Source organism: Anolis sagrei, chromosome 3 (assembly GCF_037176765.1).
Source record: "Anolis sagrei isolate rAnoSag1 chromosome 3, rAnoSag1.mat, whole genome shotgun sequence".
Classification (NCBI taxonomy): Eukaryota; Metazoa; Chordata; class Lepidosauria; order Squamata; family Dactyloidae; genus Anolis; species Anolis sagrei.
Window position 1 is genome coordinate 141927794 of NC_090023.1, and position 23200 is coordinate 141950993.

Below are 23200 nucleotides of genomic sequence, written 5' to 3' on the forward strand. Positions count from 1 at the left end.
TCAAAGCAGATAATCTACAGCATATGCTTTGAACTGGGTTATAAGAGTCCACACTGCCATGTAATGCAGTTCAATGTGGATTCTATATAGCAGTGTGGAAGGGGCCTACATGAGAAAAAAAAAAACCTTTTCCTTAAAGAACTTTACTAATGGGCCAGAATGTAACATAAGTGTTTGCTTACTGTCCCCCCCCCCCCCCCTTCAGCCTGAACAGAGCGGTTGCCCCTTCTGGTCCCTTTTTCTCATCATGCCTACCAGGAACTCTTCTAAACACAACTACTTATGCCCAAGCACTGTCACAAGTTGCATCGCTTAAAGGTAAGGAACTCATTTGTTGACCATTGTCTTGGGCAGCAGTAGAGGGTTACATTCAGTGGTTTTATTATTTCCATTTTGGAGCCAAATATGAGCTAGGGGTGGCTAGAAATATTTGGCATGGTGGTGAAACTGGTACTATTTAAATATATTTTTTCCATTTTGGTTTTATGATTAAATTTAGCTGGATTTTGCTGTAGTCTTGCATGAATTAGAACAGTGAAAACAGTGCTATATAGTAGGCCCACATGTTCCAAGATCCTACACATAATCAGATTTTCATTTAATATCTGAAACCTTTCCCATTGGTCAAGATGCTACTGAAAGTTGAAAACTCTGTACAATTAAAATACCACCTTCCTCCTGCACTCACTTGCTGCCCTTTGGACAGGAGAGTAGTCGAAGGTTCACTTGCTGGGGTGCAGTTTGTCTGCATCGAGTTTTGAAAGCAAACCCCTTCCCTGGGTGCCAAATCAGGGTAGCTTACAAAAGGCAGCCATTAGATGCCAGCTGTATACAAGTAAAATATCACAATTAAAACATCAACTAAAACACTTATGTACATTCAATTTAAGACAGTCCACCATACATCTTTCTCCAACAAGAAAGGAGCCTCTCTCTTTTCCCTGCATGGAAAAGCAATCCTGGTCTGGCTATGCTTTGGTCCTCTAAGAAAGGAGTCCATCTCTTTCCTCTTTAGAGAAGTAACCAAAGCGCAACAGTGTTTCTGTGCACGGAGTAAGGAGTCAGGCTATTTTTTTCGGTGAACAGAAACAAGTGAAGCTTGTCTGTGTTTCTGTCTGCCAAGAAAGGAGACAGACTTCTATTTCTGAGGAGAAAAATGCATATGGATTCTGTCACTTCTTTCTGCAGAGGAAAGAGATAGATTTTTTTTTTCTTGGCAGAGAAAGGTGTATGGCAATTGAGAGGTAGCTGCTTTCAGGAACTAAGCACAGTCAGCTTGGTCCAACATTACTGTCATCTTTGTCCTTGGAAGGGATCTTCATGTATAACTGAAACTGCATAACATGGCCGCATATATGCATGGGCCCACTGTACTTCTGCATGACTAAACACAGGCTTGTGCTAATACCAGGGCCAATTAAGTATCCAAACACATCTGCAGCCTTAGAGGTCAAGTTAAACAGTTAAACTTGGACTGAAAAACAGACAGTCATGTTAAGTCATAATATCATTTTGTGTGTGATTTCAGGCCCAGGCACACATTGCCTGGGCCTGAAATCCACAACTTTCATATTAACCACCCTGGAAAGGTGGGAGAAGCGTAGTAGTATATAAAAATGTCAACAAAATAAATAATTCCTTGGCAAACCACTGATTTCTGCCACTTTCTTTTCTAAACAGACCTATGCTGTTGCCAAACCACCCAGTTCATTTTCAGAGCTTGTTCTACCTAATTAATACAATTCTATGATATATGCCATTTCTCTTTATCTTCATTCCCCCCTCTTTTCATAGAAATATAGATCACAAGGGCTATCAGTCCAATCTCTTGTCATGCAGGGAAATATAAGCACAGTTCTCCCTACAGATGGCCATCTAGCCAATGCTTATAAACCTACAGAGGAGACTCCATCACACTCCCAAGGCAGCATATTCCATTGCCAAGCAGCTCTTACTGTCAGGAAGTTCCTCTTAATGATTAGGTGGAATCTTTTTTATTGCAATTTGAATCCATTGCTGGATGCCCTAGTCTCCAGATCTACAGAAAACAAGCTTGCCCTTCCCTCAATATGACATATTTAAATGTGGCTATCATTTCCCCTCTTATCATTCTTTTTTTCTGAGCTAAACATACCCAATTCTCTAAGATGCCCCTCATAGTGTTTGGTTTCCAGATCTTTAGTCATTTTGGTCATTTTTCTCTAATCTGTTAAGGTCAATTTGGATTCTGATCTTTTATTTTTTTGGAATATTCACTGTCCTCCCAATTTAGTGTCATCCACAAATTTCATAAGCAGGCCCTCTATTCCATTGTCCAAGTAATTGATGTTGAATAGCACTGGATCCAGGACAGACCCTGCGGCACCCCACTGGTCACTTTTCTCCAAGACGAGGCTGAACCATAAGCACCTTTGGTACCTGTTTACCAATTCCTAATACATGTAACTTCTTAAACATTTTACATTCATGACCCACTTTCCACGAATCAAACATTTACTGATAATAAATCAGCATATGCAAGGCTTACTAAACAGACTGTTCTCGCCCCCTCCTCCTGGAGTACAGCTGGAACATGTTCTGTAGAGTCCAAAGAAGCATATTGCACAAACAGGTTCTGTGTTTGAAGGTTTATATCCTCATTATAAAGCGGGGTCTGGATTTTTCTTAGTTTGCTGCCTGTTAATTCTGTAGTTTGCAGTGATTTTGTTCCTGAAAAAAAACCTTGATGCTTATGTATTTTACCTGATGGCTTTAATTTGTCATTGCATACCAACAAAATGATGGAAATTACTTTAAAGAAGTAATTATAATTCTATGTCCAAGGCCCTCACATGTAGGTCTTACTGCCAAAGCTTTGAAAATTTGCGTTCCCATCTTGTAAAAAAAACAAAACCAAAACATACCATGCCTTGCAAAATCATTGTACTAAGATATTTTTTTTAAAAAGTGTGTTGCAACCTAGGGTTGAAAAGAATATCATTGAGATTATTATCCTATTTAAATGAGGTTGATATGATAGTATTAAACTCACTGAGTCAGTACTTTATAAAAGTACTTTGGCTGCAGTTACAATTGTAAGACTACTTGGACAATTCTTTATTAACTTTGTGCGTTTAGATGCTTTTGTCCATTTTTCTTGTCAAAATTGCTGTAGTTCTTTTAAACTTGGTGAATAGCCACTTTCAAGTCTTGTCACATAATCACAGCGAGAGTTTTGGATTTTGACTGGGCCATTTGGGCTCTTCTTTTTAAACCATGCCAGTGTTACTTTGGCTGTATATTTAGGGTTACTAACCTTGCTATCTTGTAGCCTGAACCAGATTTTCCTCTAGAATTGTTCTATGTGTGGCATCATCTGTGTTGCCCTCAGCCCTGAGCAGATTTCCAGTGCTTGATGAATAAAAGAGATTGGAGTATTTTATGTTTTTCTGAATGGCCGGTGATTGGACTAAATTGCCTTTGCTCTCCCTCCCAAGTCTATTTCTGCCTCCACAACATGATGATGCCATTATGGTTACTAGTCAAGAGGATGGTATTATGCCACAGGCACTATTTTGTCACAAAGTGATGAGTTTATATGCCTTTTTGCAAATTCCAAATGAGAGTTTATGTGGGGTTTGTTTTATCAATTAATTTTTCTCACTGCTGTTCCATAAAAACCAGGTTTGTGGAGTGACAGTTGTCCCTTGGGGCACATCTACACTCACCACTTAACATGGATTGAAGGCATCTCAGATATGTGGTGTTTTAACAGTGCACAGTGTGAATGGGTGCAGGAATGTGCATTAGATGCCTTAAACCAAAATAAGCAAAATCATGTGATACTCTGAAATAGAGCACATAGTGTGCATCAGTGCTTGTAAATCACATTGCATGGTGAAATTGATTAAGGGATTGTGCTCTGGTGATCTGCACATGTACATAGGGGCTTCGGCCTTGGAGGAAAAAAAATCCTCCCTACTCATGAATACTGGAACCGGGTTGGAGCTGAATTCTCTGTTGCATATAAGCACCACTTAGGTCTCGACCTGGATCCTATGCTTGACGTATAATTAGGTGCATGTTCAGTTCACTTCCTCCTCTTCCTTCATTATTTTGCTAGTGGTAGATGTGTCCGTGGACACTTTCAGTTTAGCTGAATATTTCTCCAGCTTCTTCATAACTACTATTGCCATCTGGGTTGCTTTTATGATTAATGACCTCCTTACCTACCTGCTGAATTTTGCCGTCTTTAGGAAGAGTTGTGATGGAGCCATGTTATTTACATTTAATAATCATTGATTTAACAGTGCCCCAGTGAATGTTCATAGTCTGGGATATCTTTGAATTACAGTATTTTGACTAGTGCTTCAACACCACTTCATCCTGGACTAATATTAAATACTAGGGCTGGGTAACCACGGAAAAATTTGTTTCTAAACTCGATTCGTTTTTAGGGGGTTTTTTGCGTTTTGTTTTTTAAAAGAATTCTGAAATTTTTCTTTAAAAAAGTTCAAAATATACGAAATTTTGGAAATTATGAAACAATTACGAAACAATTACGAATCGATTCGTTAATGGCGGACACGATTGCGCAATACGCTAAAAAAAACCTCCAAATGGGACAGGGGGAACTTCTGAAGCTTCCCTCTCCCTCTGTTGTTGACTGTTGGTGTGATAATTTATTTTTTTATCACTGATAAAACAAACAACAACTATAAAACTTGCACCAGACATACGGAAATAATAACAAAACAATTTCGAAACGATTTCGAAACGATTTCAAACCAATTACGAACCAATTACGAAATAAATTGAAAAAATCGTTTCGATTTTTAGTTGCTCCTGCATGGCTCAATATCGGATCGTAAGCTAATTTAAATACAAATCAATAACGAATTACGAAATTAACGAATGAAACCGCCCAGCCCTATTAAATAGATTGTGGCCCTCATGATACTGAAGGCAGTTGGTTCACCAGAGCTTATTTAGATGTGTCGCAGCGAAAAGTGTGAATACCTACGTAACTAATAAATGACAGTTTGTTTTTGTATGCTTAACCTTTGTGCCACAATAAATTATTTCACTTTTTCACAGTTTGTGAGTATCTAGTTCACATCAGGTTATAACAATTCCAAGTGAAACTATTTAAATTCTAGATTATGACACAAAATGTGGAAAAGTCAGATGTGTATGTGAATGATTCTGCAAGATATTGTAAGTACTTTTTAGTTACTATAAAAAATCTGAAAAATTCAGGTCACTGATTTGTATCCTAATGGATCTTCTGAAGAAAATAATCAGGATTGCAAATGATTGTTCTTAAAATGCTCCATTCCCCTATACCTTTGTTTCATATTTACCAAATATCATGTTTCTCTTTTGGACTATAATTTAACAATTCTCTTTGTACAAATCTCACCTAGAAAATCCCATGATAGGTTTGCCTTAGGGTCTCAAATATCTTTTCGGCAGTGTGGTTGTTGTTGTTTGCCTTTAAGTAGTTTCTGAATTATGTTGATCCTAAAGATAACTTACCAAGGGGTTTTCTGGATGAGATATGTTGTGCTTGTACTATTACCTACAGCCACAGGACATCTTTTAAAAGAGATAAACATCTGAAAGCTCTTGTGATTTAAAATTTAAAATTAATTTATGGACAAATATCCAGTCATTTTACTATGCATTATAAGTGACACCCCGGGGAAAAGGTTTTCTCAGAAATTATGTAGCCATGATGTTTATTTGCAGGGGACATTTGCTTTCTTTTAGAGAGAGAGAAGCAGTCTAAAAGGAAAATCCCTTTCAGCACTTGATTTATTTATGCATTGTATAACAATATGAGGTTACCAGGAGAAATTAGCAGGCTAAAAGCAAGAAACCCTTAATGGACAAAGGCAATTCATTAATGGAATGATAATTAATGCAGGTAAAAAAAAGAATCTCTATGATTTTTAGTGGATCTTCCATATCACTGTAGGAGAACACTCACTCCTCAAAGACTTCATCAGAGTCTTTCTTAATGCAGGTTGGAAGGATAAAAATAACCACTCTTGGTACAGCATAGCATCTATAGTTCATTCCTAACTCACACTTCCTCTTTCATGTCATGGCTTGTTCTGTTGGTACAGCAGTCTCTGCCATTGATAAGAAAGCTTTTGCACTATACTTCAAAGAACCCAGCAAGATCAATTTTCATTATACAGGGCTTGTACAGTCCTAAGACTGCAAAAAGGTTCATGGATGCCTGCAAAGGAAGACTGGATTCTATGTTGTGGTCCTGGCGAACATAACTTGTCAGTGTCAGAACCTGTCTTTAGATATTCTAGTCTCTAGAGCAGCAGAAAACAAGCTAGCTCCTCCCTCAATATGACATCCTTTCAGATATTTAAACATGACTATAATATCCCCTCTCATCTTTCTTTTCTCCAAGCTAAACATACCCAGCTCCCTAAACTGCTTGTCATAGGGCTTGACTTCCAAACTTTCATAACTTGGGTCTCTGTTCTTTGTTAATCTCATTTTGGATTTATTAGCTACCCCCACCCCCCCAATTCAGTGTAATCTGTAAATTTGATAAGTATGCCTTCTATTCTATCGTCCAAGTAATTGTTAGATTTTTTTGGCAAATAAATTTCATTTTGTTTTTTAAAAAAGAAAAAAACTCAAATAAACAGGAAAAATGGGAAAAAATAAGGGAAAGACAGGGAATATGAGAGAATATAATATATAAGTTACAGAGCCCTGTTAGTTTAATAGAATGAGTCTGTTGTATTGTCGAAAATGTAGGGGGAAGGGGAGTATTGTTATACATATTCTTTACTATTGGAAGAAAGTGAAGTAAAAGAAAAAAAAGTTCTAACAATGATATCTTCTCCAACAAGAGTAAAAGATTATCATTCAGGATTTATGTTGACTCTTTTACCTTCTTATATTGTCCCTTCTTTTCTGATCCAAGTTTCTATAGTGAGTGTTCCTTCTTCTTATTTTATCAATTAACTTAATCAAACTCTATTTTTTCTACTCTTGGTGGCAGCCAACTATATACACATCTTAACATTAATTTCTTTTGTTAATAGATTAGTAATATACATTAAATATTTGTTATAGTTATCTATCATTCACGTAGATTCTACACATACTTTATATATCTACAATATCAATCTTCATGAACATATACACCTTTCTATTCTAATTCAAAAAGTAGAATAAAATTTTCTAACATCTTTTTTTGCTATAAAATACACAAATTATATAGTTTATATACATGTATTACTTCATAATGCTTTTAGTTCACAAATCCTATTGTAGTCATTTTCTTCTGGTTTTTTAGAAATAAAAACCATAAAAGGTTTTCATTCTTCTTGCAGTTTTTGTGTATTAGCTTATTTTAGATTTAAAATTAATTTGTCTATTTCACCCATTTCAAAATATTTTGCAATCAATTCATGTGGCGTTTGCTTCCATAGTTTTGCATATTCAGTTCTTGCTTCTGTAGTTATGTACAGGAAGATTTTTTCCTGGTTTTCGGTATTTGCTTATCTAGTAGTCCCAATAAAAAAGTTTCTGCTTTTAGTGTTACTTTGTTTTATTATTACGTTTTCAATATTGCTATGCACTTCTATCCAGAAGATTTTAGCCTTTGGGAAAATCCACCACATATGATAAAAAGTTCCAGTTGTTTGTTTACATTTACAGCATAAATTCAATTTTTTATTTATCTTCGAGAGTTTTTCTGGAGTTATGTACCATCTGTAGATCATTTCGTAAAAGGTTTCTTTCAACACATTGGAGCATGGAATCTTTTATTGGTTCATCAATTGTGTATTCCTGTTTGTTTGCTTTTTGTTTGTAGTAACAAATTCCATTGATTCTCCGATTCTTGTATACCTTGTTTTTTTATAAGACTTTTTTTCCTTCTGGGTGTGCTTAATTGTGGAAAAGCTTCTTGTGGTTTCATCCAGTCAGGTATTTTGTTGTAAAAGGTTCTTTTGTATTTGTTCTAAACTCTCAGTAGTGAATTTCTTATCTTGTGTTTTTTAAAGTTGGGATCTGTTTTCGTTTTATCTTAAATGAAGTATGTGTGCTATCTGTATTTTAGATCTGATCCTTCTATTATAAGAAATTTTTCATAACACTAAGCCCAGAGCAGAACTCTATGGCACCTCACTGGTCACTTCTCTCCATGATGAAGAGAAGCCATTGGTAAACACCCTTTGTGTTTGGCCAGTCAACCAATTCCCAGTTCACCTTACAGTAGCATTGTGTAGCCTACATTTTACTAGCTTCTTTGTGAGGATATCATGGTGGACCTTCCCAAATACCTTATTGAAATAGATATGTGCTACACCCAGAGCATTTCATCATCTATCAATGTTGTAATTGTTTTTGAGAAATTCCTGTTGACTTTGTATGACCTTTCTTTCTAAGTGCTTACAGATTGTCTGTTTAATGTTCTTCCCCAGAATCTTTCCTAGCATTGATGTCAGGCTGACTGGATGTTAATTGTTTGTGTCCCCCCCCCCCTCTTAAAGATGGGGACAGCATTTACATTTCTCCATTCTGTTGGAACTTATTCCATTTTCCAGGAACTCGCAAAGGTGATTGCCAGTGATTCTGAAAATACTTCTGCTAGTTCTTTAATATCCTTGGATGTAATTCATCTGGCTCTGGAGACCTGAATTAATTTACATTAGCCAGATATTCCTGTACTGTCCCTTTACCTATTCTGTGCTGCATTTCTCCTATTGCATTTTTAACCTTTTAGGGGAAGACTGAGGCAGAAGATGGTGTTGGGCAATTCTGATTGGTTCAATCTTATTGGTTGCCTTCTGGAGCTTGTGGGAAGGAAGAGGCAAGTGGTGGGAAACTTAGGTTCACCATGAAGACCCTGCAACGACTTCATGGGAAAGCTACAGAAGGGAAATTAATAGCACAGAGTTGGCATTTTTCCTCCCGAAAGAGGAGACTAAAGAGGCAACCTAGGCAAACCAAAAGGAAGAGTGGCATAGCCAAATTAGTTTGGTAACTTTGGTGCATATGGAAAGGAAACATGTAGAGGTAAAATATTTGGAGGGGGGAATGGCAAGCTTCCATTGCTGCTTTGCTGTAGTGATACATGTGGTTTCCCTCTCTAAGGCTTAGAGCTCACCAGATCCTTGTGAGAGCCACATTTGGCTCTCAGGCTGCATATTGTGCAAGCCTGCTTTAGGGAGAAGTGACAGAAACAAATCATTTTCTACTTAGCCTCACCTTGAAATTCTTCTTGCTAAGAATGAAAGAACTGGAAGAGAATACCGTCTTACCATTGTTGTTTAAACTTCTTCAGGGCTTACTTGACAACTGTACAATTAAAAAAAACAGTGATTTTGTTTAGTCTTCTCCAAATGCATGCATGCAGTTCTGAACTTTTTAACATAAACTGCTTGATGAGTAGTGGTGACAGCTGTGGAGATAAGGGAAGGAAAGACATAACAGAAGCCTCTTTCCAAGAATGAGAAATGATTTCCTAGTGCTCTTTTTCAAGCAAGGCATGGAAAAGCACTTTCTTTTAAACACAAAGAAGTATAGGTCATTATTGGAACCACACACAAGGAGAAAAGTTTTACAGTATGTCCTCCTATCTGGCTTCTCTGACAATGCAGAATTCCTCCCAGCAACTTTAGGAAACCAATTCTGTGTGTGTGTTTGTGTGTATGCATATGTATATATGTATGTATATATGTATGTATGTGTGTGTGTGTATCAAATCCTAATATCAAATCCTAATATCCTAATATCAATATCCCCCCTCCAATTATCCTTAAAATTTCCCTAAATAGTTTTATTAATTATTTCAGTTACACAACATTTTAACACTCATCTATTACACTGTTCTCTCACCTTGGCTTTATAATACCTTTCTAAATAAATGGAGTACATCAGAATAACCTCACAAAATAACAGTTAATTTAAGATTTTTACCATAGCAGTGAAATTCTCTTTTTATATTTAACTCTATCTTCCAGCTCCACTTGTTAATGTGTTTTCTTGCCAAACAAAATATAGTTAACAATGTAGTTGCCTCTTACAAATTAGCCTCATTTTCCCATGTTCATACATCACATTTTACAATATCCCAAGTTTCAATATCTCAAAAAATCAAAAGATTCTGCTTATTAATCTAAAATCATATCAAATCTAGCCATTCTGTTTTAATTACTTAAATGTCATGTAGGATTTCTTTCCAAAGTTCAGGTTTAGCATGAGATGGACATATATACCTACGTCCAAGTCTTTCAAATCTTACATCATCCTAAGAGTCTTAAGCAATAGATTTCTTCTATATTCTCCCAGAGCAGAATGCACCTTATCCTCAGACTATAATAATTGTAAATAGTTTTTATTCTCTTCACCCTTTTGCTCCATGATAGACAACATTGTTCCCTTGATCTTCTACAGTAATTCATTCTTCCATCAGATATTGTTGACTTCCATCCTACCAGACTCTGGCAGGATCTTCTCATTAAACTGTTTCTTGAAATTCTTTTCAATCTTATCACTTAGCTCAACTTCTTCATGAAAGATGTTGCTTTCTCAAAAGAATGTTAATTTTTCATTAACCCATCAGATGATGATTTCTTCTGGAATCAAAACTGCAGGCATCTGGTTTGTGTTGATTTTTCTGATACTGCCTTTAGTTCTGCCTTCAGGACCTCTTGAAAGTCCATTCTTAAATATCTCTTTGGATCAGCTCCCATTTCATTCGTTTCTAATCTCACCTACTTTAATTTCCAGAATCCCTTGGTTCAGACTGTTGAATTATAGAATTGGAAGAGGTAATACCTTCTTTCAGTAGGTATTTCAAAAACTGTTAAAATAGTACAGAGCAAAACACCCACAAAACAAAAACGTTGGAGTTGCAATTAATCCTCTTCACCACTGGGTATTAGTGTTTTTAACCAATCTTGCTTGCACTCAAATTTTTAACATGGATGGATAGATTAATCACTTAATTGCTTCATGCCCTAATATAGACATTGGTTTATATTTAATTAATTACTTACCTTTTGTTTTTCTTAATCTTCTAACCAGGTTTTAAACATTATTTCAAAGACTATTCTTTCAGTGTTAATCTTATTTTAATTTTGAATGCCCAATTTAATAACACTGGCTCCAACTTCAAAAATTTAATCCAGTGTGGGCCTTTGCATCAGTTCTTGCCTTTAACATCATTTGGCATCTATGTGATCTTCTTATTGATAGATCAGGATTTTCCTGCAATCAGATTGTATTTTCAAGAGTGGATTTATTCAGACGTACCATTGCTGTTCTTAGTAGAAGAGCTACGGCTACAGACATAAACACAGACACCTGCACGTGTACCCATACAGATACTCAACACCTAAGGTTGAATCCCTAAATTAAAGAGCAAATTGAAATATGGGAATCAAGAATTTAGGAAACAATTAACTTCTTGTGAAGCTGCTTTTGACCACTGGAAGGGACAGGAAATGCATCTAAAACTAGAAGTACAAGTTTAACAGCGGAGAAAGAAGGGACTGTCCTCAGCCTATCTTGCCATATTTTTATCGCATATTTACTAGTCACACTTGCAAAAAGATTATGGCGCTATACACTTTTTCCTTTTTTATAAAAAGTAAAGTAAAAACAACTCAATGCCCTATCCTGCAACAGAACAACCTGACATTATAATGTAATTATATGAATGAGGCATTATAAACATTTCAGATGGAAATACCCCTCAGTGGTGCTGGAAAGTGGTGAGAATTCAGTGTCTTTTTAATATGAAAAAAATAGCAAATATAGCATCGATATAGACAAAATCAACACAAAAACCTAAATGATCAATTTGTTGCTAAGCGGGACAGCTATTTACTATATTATATCTATTTTAAATCTTTCTAATATATTCAGGTTAAAGCATTTCCAAAATTTTAATTTCAACATTATTTGCAAGTATTTGTTTTTCCACATCCTAATTATTTTGAAACATGTACTGAAATAAACATATGCCTGTACATTTAAAAATAATGTTGACATCTTTATGATTTAACTAGTTCTCTTAAATATCTGGTAAGGCTGGAATCCTACTTAGAGTCTGAGAATAAGAGTCCTTCTACATAAATTAAAAATAAGGATTTTATTTTGGACACCAGATCAGGAACATAGGACCCCACCATGCCAAACACACATCAGTGCCACTGGACAGTTTGAGATCTTTATGAGGGTCCCAAAATCCCCATATGTTACTACACCACAGTTGCACCTATTCCCAGTGTCATTCATTCAGTAGTTCCAAATGGGCTTCCCGAGGGGTGGGGTAGTGTTTGGTGATGATTTATAAATCACTTTATAGATCATATAATTTGAAGCCACAATGCTCTCAAATTAAATATTATCCAATTTGTCATGTGGTGGATCCAGTGGCTGTTTGATTTATGCCTTTTCTCCCTGCTGCTCAGTTTTCCTCCCTAAAATTGCTCTGTGCGGCTAATGGGAAGTACAGTATGCTGTAGCACAGGAGAGGCAAGCACTAGGCCTGTGGACCTAGCTTGTCCACAGACAGCTCCCTAAGTGATGGGAGATTTCTCTCTGCATCAAAACTGGGATTATAGCACTATATAACCAAACCATATTGCTATTATACCCTTCATAACCTGGAATGACTGGACTTCTTTGTGCAAAGAAGTCCCAGAACTTGATATTTCTTTGTGTGGAAAAATAATACATAGGTTCAAATAGGTTGTGGAAGAGCTAGGGTGCAATGTAATATATTTTAAAATTAAAATCGGTTCTTGTTTCCATTGTTTTTGTGGTGGAAAAGTACTAAATGAACCAAGTTGTTGAAGTAAGTGAGCCAAACTGTAGCACTTGTATTTCTTGCAATAAAAGAGTCTTTTTTGCAGAGATGAGGCAGGACTAATTTAATTTTTCCTGTCCGTCCCTCTGTTGCAGATCAATTAAACTGTCAAGTGGATCAAATATTTCAGACTGTATTTATTACATTAAGTATTTATGTCCAGGCTCAGCCTTTCAAGAATGATGTAATACAACAACACTAGGTGCTTCAGATCAATTTTGCAGAATTTGCTGTTACCTAATGGAGACTTAAATGTGTGTTTTAATTTAGAATACAGGAGACAGCAGGTTCTTGAAACAATTTAGTCGATCCAGTTTAGTTGGCTCTTACAACCTAACAAAGATATATCTGTCTTTCTTTTGGAATTAAAAGAAGGCAACCTTTTCAGGTCATGTTCAGTGTCCTAGTGAGAAGTTGTACTTTTTTTTCTGTGTCAGGAGCGACTTGAGAATGCAAGTCGCTTCTGGTGTGAGAGAATTGGCCGTCTGTAAGGACGTTGCCCAGGGGATGCCTGGATGTTTTGATTTTTTACCATCCTTGTGGGAGGCTTCTCTCATGTCCCCACATGGGGAGCTGGAACTGACAGAGGGAACTCATCTGCGCTCTCCCGGATTCGAACCTGAGACCTGTTGTCTTCAGTCCTGCCAGCACAAGGGTTTAACCCATTGCATCACTGGGGGCTCCTAGAAGTTGTAATGAGACAATAGCAGTAAAACCAAGCCATGATGTTATTGGATGCAACTCTTAATAGGTCCTTATTTTGTGTATAACTTCAATTGCATCAGATCTAGTTACCTAGAGGCAGGGCCGTAGCCAGAAAAAAATTTCGGGGAGGGTTGACAATTTCGGGGGGGGGGGGGAGGGTTGAAAATTTCGGGGGAGGGGTGGTGAAACCTGCCTCCTAGCTCATGCTGAAGCAAAGAGCACAGCAGGGGGCAGAGCAGCCTTCAATAGCCTGCAGCTCCACCCCTGTCAACCACCTCCACCAAGTCTGGCCTCCTTAATGAGAGCATTCAACACCCCCCCCCCCCAACTTGGTTGCTTCACTACATTGGCTATTGCTGCAAGTAATGACAGTGTGAATAAATTGTCAATATTTGCTTGAGATAGTGCTTACAGTTCTGGAGGGACTCTTAATTTTTTGCATCTCATAGACTTAGCCTGGGGATTTGGTTAACCAGTTAAAATTCATGAGTAAACCAGTTTTTTTAAAAAAAAATCTGAAACATTTCGGGGGGGGGAGGGGTTGAACCCCTAAAACCACCCCCTCGCTACAGGCCTGCCTAGAGGCGTCCCCTTGCTGATCCAAACCTTTGGCTCCATGTTGCCGTTGCTGCTCCTTATGAGCCACAGAATTCTCTGTGAGTGCCTGGTCATTTCCTGTCATGTCTGTTGGTGTCAGACTGGAGTAGTTATGCGATCAAGAAGGAGGAATAGAGCAACCCCCGCTTTTCTTGCTGATTGTATGGGTGCCCCATTCTGACATCAGCAGACATGACTGCAATTGCCAGGTGCTCACAGGAAGCTTGGTGGGTGGTGGGAAGAGGAGGCAATGCCAGGAGGATGAGCTATCCCCTTTATCTGCTGATTAGCCCAGGGGAGGGGTGATGATAATGGTTTCAGTCTGGGCAGTGGATTGGGCCGAATCTGGTGCCTTTGGAGGGGAAAACTAATTTGATACAGTGGTTTAAGCCTTATTTTTAGTTTTAGTTTTAAGCCATGGGTTCCCAAACTAAGGCCAGCAGGGCGGATGTATTCCCAATTTCTATTCTATAGCTACATTATTATTATGCTTAATCTTCAAATCTCACGAGCATTTCTGTATTTTCATTTTTTAATATAAAAGTCTAAAGGGATCCTAATCTTTTGTAAAGTTTCCTAATTTTTTTTCTTTTATCATAGTACTATCCATTTGGGGATTAACTTGAAATTCATGTTTTTTGATTCACACTTCTAGTTGTCTAAGTCAAAATAAAGTTGGGTCTAAGTTCAGTGTTATTTTAAAAATCTCTTGTATCGGATTTTGAAGAGGGTTCCAATCCTTTTTAGCTTTGTCACATGTATGCAACATATGGTAAAAAGTACACTTCCAACACACATCTTATAGGTGTCTTTATCCATCTTATATAGTTTAGTTGGAGCTAAATATAACCTATATACCATTTTATACAAATTCTGTAGGTATATTTAACTGAAATACCATTTTATCTTTTTTCAAATGCAGACTTAAAATTTACATATGACATATCTTTCATAAAATTAGTTATATCTATACCAATTAAAGTCAGTTCTTTCTTCCAGTAATTCATGTTGTGTTTTAGGTCTATGTTACATATTTTCAAACAATATGTAGTCTTTATATAGACACCATGGTATGTTTGGGTTTTCCACCCTTATTTTGTAAAATGCTTCTTCAGCTGAAATCCACGATGGAGTCTTAAAGCAAAGCCTAATCTTAGGTTTACTCCAAAATTTTAAGATACTCCTTTGTACTTAGTCATTCTTAAAATCTGTATTTATCTTCACCTAGTTATACCACAGATATCCATATCATGTAAATCTATGGCTATGGCCTTCCAGTTGTAATAGCCTATCATTATATAGTGTAATCCAGGGGTTCTCAATTTTTTTTCATCCGTGGAGCCTTTTTGGAGCAAAAGTTTCTCGTGGAGCCCCAATAAATGTATCAAGCATGGACAAACTTTTCTATTGTAATTGGTTTGTTTGAGATTTGTTGTTCTGTAAATATTTGAGGTGCCTTTCAAATACTGAGTATTCAGACACTTTTCAATCTTTTCCACAAAAATATTTATCTTTCTTAAGTTTGAATGTTTGTGAAATGTTTTAAGATCTTATTTTCTTGGTAGATTCCCTATTTTAGTTCAAAAATGCATGTCAGTAACAACTTTGATAACCAGTACATTTAAATTCTAGAAACTGATCTATGTATTTTTGAGAAAAAGGTGTATTTCATGACTTTTCAATATTTCATTTTCTAACAATAATAGTCCCAAAGCCTATCAGGTCAAATAAAGATTTTGATAGTCTCCCCACATCATTTTTATGTCTTTATCTGATTTTCTATCTGATTTTGGCATTTTCACCCAATTCCAATTTCCCAATAGTATCAATTTTTCAAAGGATTATCCTGAAATTGTTTTTAATAATTTAAAAAAGCTAATTTTCTTTCAGCTGGGTGCTTAGATTCCTGACACCAATTTTCTCTGTCCTTGTGGCTTAGTTTTAACTCCTATATATTTACCCAGGAGACTCTTTCCGGTGAAATGGAATGTTTGACCTACATCATCATTCCTTTTTAAACTTATTCGTTGCTGCTGTATATATGTTTTGATCCTATTCTCTCATTTTGTAGGTATTTAACATCTGATTGCAATATGTATTTCTTAGAGGCAAACTATATCATAATTCTGATACACACACACGCACACACATTTACTTTTTGGAAGTAAATTCGATCTTTAAACATTAAAAAACAATAGCTTTCAAATCCATGGCTAATGTAAAGAGATATCACAGTTCATAGCCATTGCACCTTTTCCACAAGCAAATCTGCATCTTGATCTGTCATATCTTTCCCTTGTTGATGATTTGTGGCATCCATATTTTCTTCTTCTTCCTTCTCATCTGATCCTTCTGTTCCTACTAGATCTTTTCGGTAACTTCAGAGAAAATCATTGGTTTTTACAACTGAGTTCAGTAGATGCTTTCTTTGTTAAAGTTTAGCAAAATCCCCTCTAGTTTTTCTCTGAAAAAAGAGGATTTTCTGCTGTTTTAGGGTGATAGCATTTAGCATTCCAGATAGCATTTTAAAAAACGGGACCAATAACAGAGGTAAAAAATTGCGGGATCTGACAACAAGTCCAAACACAGACCTGTCAGTCCTGTCAGTCCTAATAATGCTCCCCACCAACCTGACACCTTTGTTGGTAGCAGATTTTAGTAATCCGTAAGATGGATCGGGGACTATCCGGCTCTGAGATGCATTGGATCTCATATGAGCTACATGTACACACAAGCAGATTTCTTATCTGTCCTCACTCTACTGTAAATTCAAGCTCTGTTTAATTTCATGAAGATCAGAACAGAGGAATGGAGCAGTCCACATCAGGGTATATGAAGGAAATCACGCATTTCCCTTTAGTACAGGGATATACAGTCATGCAAATATGCACATATTTTGGGCCAAAATTGGGTTTTAAGCACACCTTTTTAGCACATGTTTTTCAGCTGGTAATCCAAATTCGCATGCATTTTTATGAAACATCATTTAACCCCTTCCCTTTTTATCCCCGTTTTTATCCCTCACAGTTTATCCTTGTGGAATAGATAGTATTTTCCCTTTCTCAAAATTTGGGTTGGTATATTTTTCCTGATAATCACCTCTTCACCATCAATCTTTTTGCGTGTGTTTGTAATGCATTGCACTACTGAATCTCTAATATATTTTCTCACAAAGTAGACCATAGTATCAGCCTACTTTTCTCTAGGTCTTCATCTTCCCTCTCCAGAAAAGCGGCCAATGATGCAAACAACTTGTTTTCATTCCTCTAAAATGAAGACAGCAGCCTTTGAAAAAGGACTATGAAATCATCCAGTTTTTCAGTTATTTTTTCCAGTTTATCTACTCTTTCCTTTAGCATCTGCATCTTTAGTATAATCTGTTTAGTATCTGTTGACTCTTAAACTTCTTTCATATTTGCTTTAAATTCTTGTTTAAGGTCTATCCCATTTCTGTCATTTTATTTCATATCACCTGAAATTCATCCAGACAATTCTGATTAATATTGTGTTGGTGACATATTTGATATTGATGCTCTTCTCTTTGCTCTCTTTCTCTCTCTTTACCTCTCTCTCTCTTTCCAAGGTGTTGGTTCTTGCTCTGCTTAGACTATCTAGTATCTTCTTTTATTTCAACAGTCTTTTGGGAGGTGAGTAGTCCATCCAGTCCATAGCAAAAATAGTAATCTTAATCCCAAGGGTAAATGAAAAGGCAAGTAAAAAGCAATAAAATAAAATAAAAATAAAAATATGGAAAATGTAGACTAAAATAAAATAAAAATAAAAAACCCTCTATTAAAAATGTAAAAATCTGAAGTCCAGTGGAAACTTTAATTCTACTCAAAGATGTATTTTAGCATTCATATTCTAGCATTCACATTCTAGAATTCCAGAACAATAAAAAGTGAAAGAAGACATAAAAATCAAGTCAAAAACATTTAATTCCTACTATTAAAATTTACCAGAATGTAATTGTCCCAAGTTTTTATTTGCAACACACACACACACACATGAATGAAATATCAAAAAGAAAGAATAGAAAAAAAAATAAAGAGGGCAAAAGTTAGTAAATAAAAGGTCCCAAGAAGAGCCCAAAATAAAAAAAAATGCTCCAAGTAAAATGTTAGTAAATTAAAACTGACACACCAAAGGGACAAAAAAGATGAAAATTTAAAAAATAAAAATGAATGGAATAAAAAAGCTTTAAAATTTAAATCCAAAATTCAGTTATAATATCGAAGTCTATTTGATGGGCATCTCATCAAACTGAATATATAAAGTCTCCCTTTTTTAATACTTTCAACGACCAGATGTTCAGTAAGTTAGCTACAGAGGTAGTTAAATGTTTTTGTTTACACTTGTTCTAGATTGATTGTGCATATGTGCGTGGCAAGGAGCTAATCTGGATGACCCTTGTAGCCTCTTCCAATTCTAGGGCTCTATGGCTCGATCTACACTGCCATAAAATCCAGTTTGAGAATGCAGATTAACTGCATTGAACTGGATTATGTGGCAGCATAGAATCATATAATCTAGTACAATGCAGTTCAATCTGCATTATACACTGACTGTTGCAATGCAGTCCAAACTGGATTATATGGCAATGTAGATGGGGCCTCAGAATGAAGATTAACCTCATTGAACTGGATTATATGAGTATACACTGCCATATAATCAAATTCAATACAGTTAATTTGCATTCTGAAACTGGATTACATGGCAGTGTAGATCCAGCAATGATTCCAGCCACCCAGGAGGATGGTAGACAAAACAATATCACCTACCTTCAGAAAAATGAGATACGAGCAACTGCTCGGTCTGTTTCTTGTTTTGGGATGAGAGCAGTGATCTGAGTTATGAGCTGCATGTGTGGATGCCTGGCGGATAAGGAGGCTCCACGCCCTGCTGAAGGCTGCAAGCAGGCCTCATGCTAGTGCTACTTATTGTGCTAGTGCTACTTCTTGTGAGGCTTGGGATGGCTCTCTCACAAGAGGTAGCGCTAGCGCGAGAGGTAGTACTAATGCAAGAGTACCCACCATCTTAAGCAGGGCCAGCTAGCCACCTTCAGTGGAGTCTCTGATTCACCCCAGGCTCAGTGCAGGGCCCGCTCGCAGCCTTCAGGGAAGAACCACTCAAGCCCGGCCTTGAATGGGAGAAAGGGAAATTAAGTAATTTTACAGTAATTAGTTCTGAGGCTGAGCTCTTAAAGGGAGAAATTGTGTTGGGTTTGGAGTCGGGGGGTGGCCTGGAACGGATTAATTGAATTTCAATTCATTTTAATGGAGAAATTTGCTTTGACATGCAAGCAAATTGAGTTATGAGCTTGGTCACAGCACAAATTTAAACTTGTATGTCAAGGTATCACTGTAGTTTGAAAAGGGTTTCATCTTCACTCCTTTGTTTCAGGGAAGTGAATTTCTTAATAGATGGAACACGAGCTCCTTGAGAACCTGGACAATTTGTATGAATAAATAAAATACTTGCAGTTAATAGGTAGAGAAAGCTGCTTCCATGTAGTTTGGGGTCCCTTTCTGTGGCAATGTGCGGTCGGAAAAGATGGTGATTGTGGCTGTTCTAGCAAGTTTAGGAGTACATGGGAGCAAATCGGGATAGTATGGCTAACCCTTTATCTACTCATTACCAAAAGCAGCAAAACAACAACAACCCTGTGAATTGCGCCCAATCCTCGCCTACTGCTGGCCTAGTGCTGGGATTTGAGTTTGTTGCTCTGATTCAATGATCCAGAAATCAATTGAGTCTACAAATCTTTTTGGTGCACTGTTTTCTGGAAATTTGTTTCTTGATATTATGAGGGCTGAGGAAGTGAGAATTAATTTTGATTTAAATGTGACTTTGCATCTAAAAGAAATGTTATACTAAAAGCATTAACTATATGAAATATTTCATATGCTTCTTTTCTTTATTTCTCTCCATGTTGGAGATGATAATGAGTAAACAAAGCTATATCTCGATGTTGTTCTCTTCTTTCTTGTACCATAGAAGACCATTTTAAAAGCAGTTCTTCTTTGTAACATCAATAATCCACTATTGACCCCTCTATTTTACTTGTGCTGTGTTATGATTTCTTGTGCAAAATTTCAGTTGTGGGTGGACCTATGGTTTGGATGGGAGATCCAGCCTCTTTCAATAGACTCAGTTGTTACAATGGTATAACACTATGGTGTGGCATGATTAAATTATTTCTTATCCCTTTCTTCATTTAAAAAGCCTTCTAAAAGTTGATATGATAATATTATCTGACATTTGTAAATTCCAGAATTTTAAAAAGGGATGCCAGTGTTTCTGAATTTATTTGCATGTTTGTCATTTGTTCAAATTTTATGCATATAAAATAGTATGCTGATTTTTTTTCTACACAGTCTAATGAAAGATTGTAGCAAAAATGGAAATTTGAACACATTTTTAATTATTTTGATTGTTTTGAATAAGTTGACCAGCTTTGAATTTTGAATTTTTCATTCTCATGATTATTCATTTATTTTCCCCCATTCAAGCACCATATTAAAAAATACAGATTAAAACTATGCAAAAATATTATAACATATAATGGTTAAAAGACAATTAAACAATTTGTTATGTTCAAATCATTACAATTTATATATATATTTAAACCATATACAAAGTACAAAACAGGACAGCACATTATTGAATGTCCATCCCAGTCAGTTTCTAAAATCCTGATGGTATTATAAGGTTGTTTTGACATGCTGACAGAAGAAGCAAAAAGAGGGAACCCTTGTTAGGGGTTCAAATCAGCTTCAAATTCCCTGTTGTATAGCGGAATGGCCTCTTCAGTCCTGTTAGGAAGCCAAATACCTTTTTGCAGTAAAGTGGTCTCCTCAGGAACAAAAACAACATGCAGACACAAAGCTGTTCATTCCAACTGGAAGTCTTTTCTTTCTTAAGTTGCAGCAATAGTATAACTACTAAGACAGTATGTACAAACTCTCTCCTATCTTCATACACCAACCCTCATCAAATCAACACAGGATTACTACAAACTGTTATGCAACCGTTTCAGCCCTCAGCTGAAGCTAAGCCCCCGGTGGCGCAGTGGGTGGCTCTGTGCCGGCAGCACTGAAGACCGACAGGTCGCAGGTTCGAATCCGGGGTGAGGTGGATGAGATCCCTCTATCAGCTTCAGCTCCTCATACGGGGACATGAGAGAAGTCTCCCACAAAGATGATAAAAACATCAAAATCATCTGGGCGTCCCCTGGGCAATGTCCTTGCAGACGTTGCAGACGTTCTCTCAAACCAGAAGCGACTTGCAGTTTCTCAAGTCGCTCCTGACATGACAAAAAAAAAGGCCTCAGCTACCACACCCCAATTACATTGAACCAGTGGTTAATCCTGAGGCATTGATTCTATTAACACTTAGTTTACACATTCTGACAATTCTCCTAGTCTTTCCAGGGCCAGGGAGAAGCTACTGAGAAGGCTCTATTTCTTACTCCTACAAAGAAAAAGTGATAAAAGAGCTTCTAGTAGAATCACAGGCCCACAGAAACCATGGAAACCACAAGGACCATATGGTCCAACTACCAGGCATGCAGGAATCCAAATAGTCCCGACAGATGACCATTCAATCTCTTTTTAAAAACTTCCAAAGAAGGAGACTCCACTTCACAGTGTATTGTGTGGCTGAACAACTCTTAGTTCTTCCTAATGTTTTGGTGGAATCTCTTTCTAACAAAATGAAGTTCAACAGTGACAAATGCAAGATACTCCACTTAGGCAGAAAAAATGAAATGCAAAGATACAGAATGGGGGACGCCTGGCTCGAGAGCAGTAGGGTCTTGGAGTTCTCATGGACAAGAAGTTAAACATGAGCCAACAATATGATGTGATGGCAAAAAAGCCAATGGGATTTTGGCCTGCATCAATAGGAGCATAGTGTCTAGATCTAGGGAAGTAATGCTACCCCTCTATTCTGCCTTGGTTAGACCACACCTGGAATATTGTGTCCAATTCTGGGCACCACAATTGAAGACAGATATTGACAAGCTGGAGTGTGTCCAGAGAAGGGCAACTAAAATGATCAAGGGTCTGGAGAACAAGCCCTGTGAGGAGCGGCTTAAAGAGCTGGGCATGTTTAGCCTGAAAAAGAGAAGGCTGAGAGGAGACATGATAGCCATGTATAAATACGTGAGAGGAAATCACAGGGAAGAGGGAGCAAGCTTGTTTTCTGCTGCTCTGGAGACTAGGACGCGGAACAATGGCTTCAAACTACAAGAAAGGGGATTCCATCTGAACATTAGGAAGAACTTCCTGACCGTGAGATCCGTTCAGCAGTGGAACTTTCTGCCCCAGAGTATGTTGGGGGGTCCTTCCTTGGAAGCTTTTAAACAGAGGCTGGATGGCCATCTGTCAGGGGTGATTTGAATGCAATATTCCTGCTTCTTGGCAGGGGGTTGGACTGGATGGCCTATGAGGTCTCTTCCAACTCTATGATTCTATGATCTTAGAGCAGTGGTGTCAAACTTGTGACCCCTCTAGGTGTTTTGGACTTTAGCTCCTCGAATTCCTGACCATTGGGCAAGCTGACTAGGGCTTCTGGGAGTTGAATGGGCCACACCCGGAGGGCCACAAGTTTGGCACCTTTGTCTTAATTAAACACTTAGAAAGATCCAGACCTAATGTAAAGTCTGGATCTTTCCAGGTGTGAGCCCTGTGAGGATTGACTCCCGGGACTGCTTCCATGATCCTGGGGGTCAATCCCCACAGTGATCTCAGTTCTTTGGGCTCCTGGAGCCCAAAGAAGAGATATGGAACCCCCATTCTCCCCTCCCAGTCCTCCATTTACCCTCCAAACTTACCTGAGGAACCTGGCTGCATACTCAGCCCCCTCCGTCAAAAGCTCCTAGCCCATCAACATGACACATAGGGAGGTTGGTGAGGGGGAATATGGAATTCCCTCTCCCATCCTCCCAGTGTGCTGGGAACATAAGATGGAGGGGCTTGAGCATGCCAGGCCCTTCAGGTAAGTTTGGGAGGTAAATGGGGGGCTGGCTGTATTACCTCCTGATTCAATCCCATG

General features: G+C 37.4%; 1 protein-coding gene across 1 annotated transcript in view; it reads left to right on the forward strand.

Annotated features, from left to right (window-relative positions):
* The window catches only part of DRGX (dorsal root ganglia homeobox), a 41885-nt gene that overhangs the window by 17385 nt on the left and 1300 nt on the right, over positions 1-23200 (forward strand). Inside the window, exon 6 of the mRNA XM_067466927.1 lies at positions 206-318. Coding sequence (XP_067323028.1) covers positions 206-318 — 113 coding nt within the window. The remainder of the gene's footprint in view (positions 1-205; positions 319-23200) is intronic.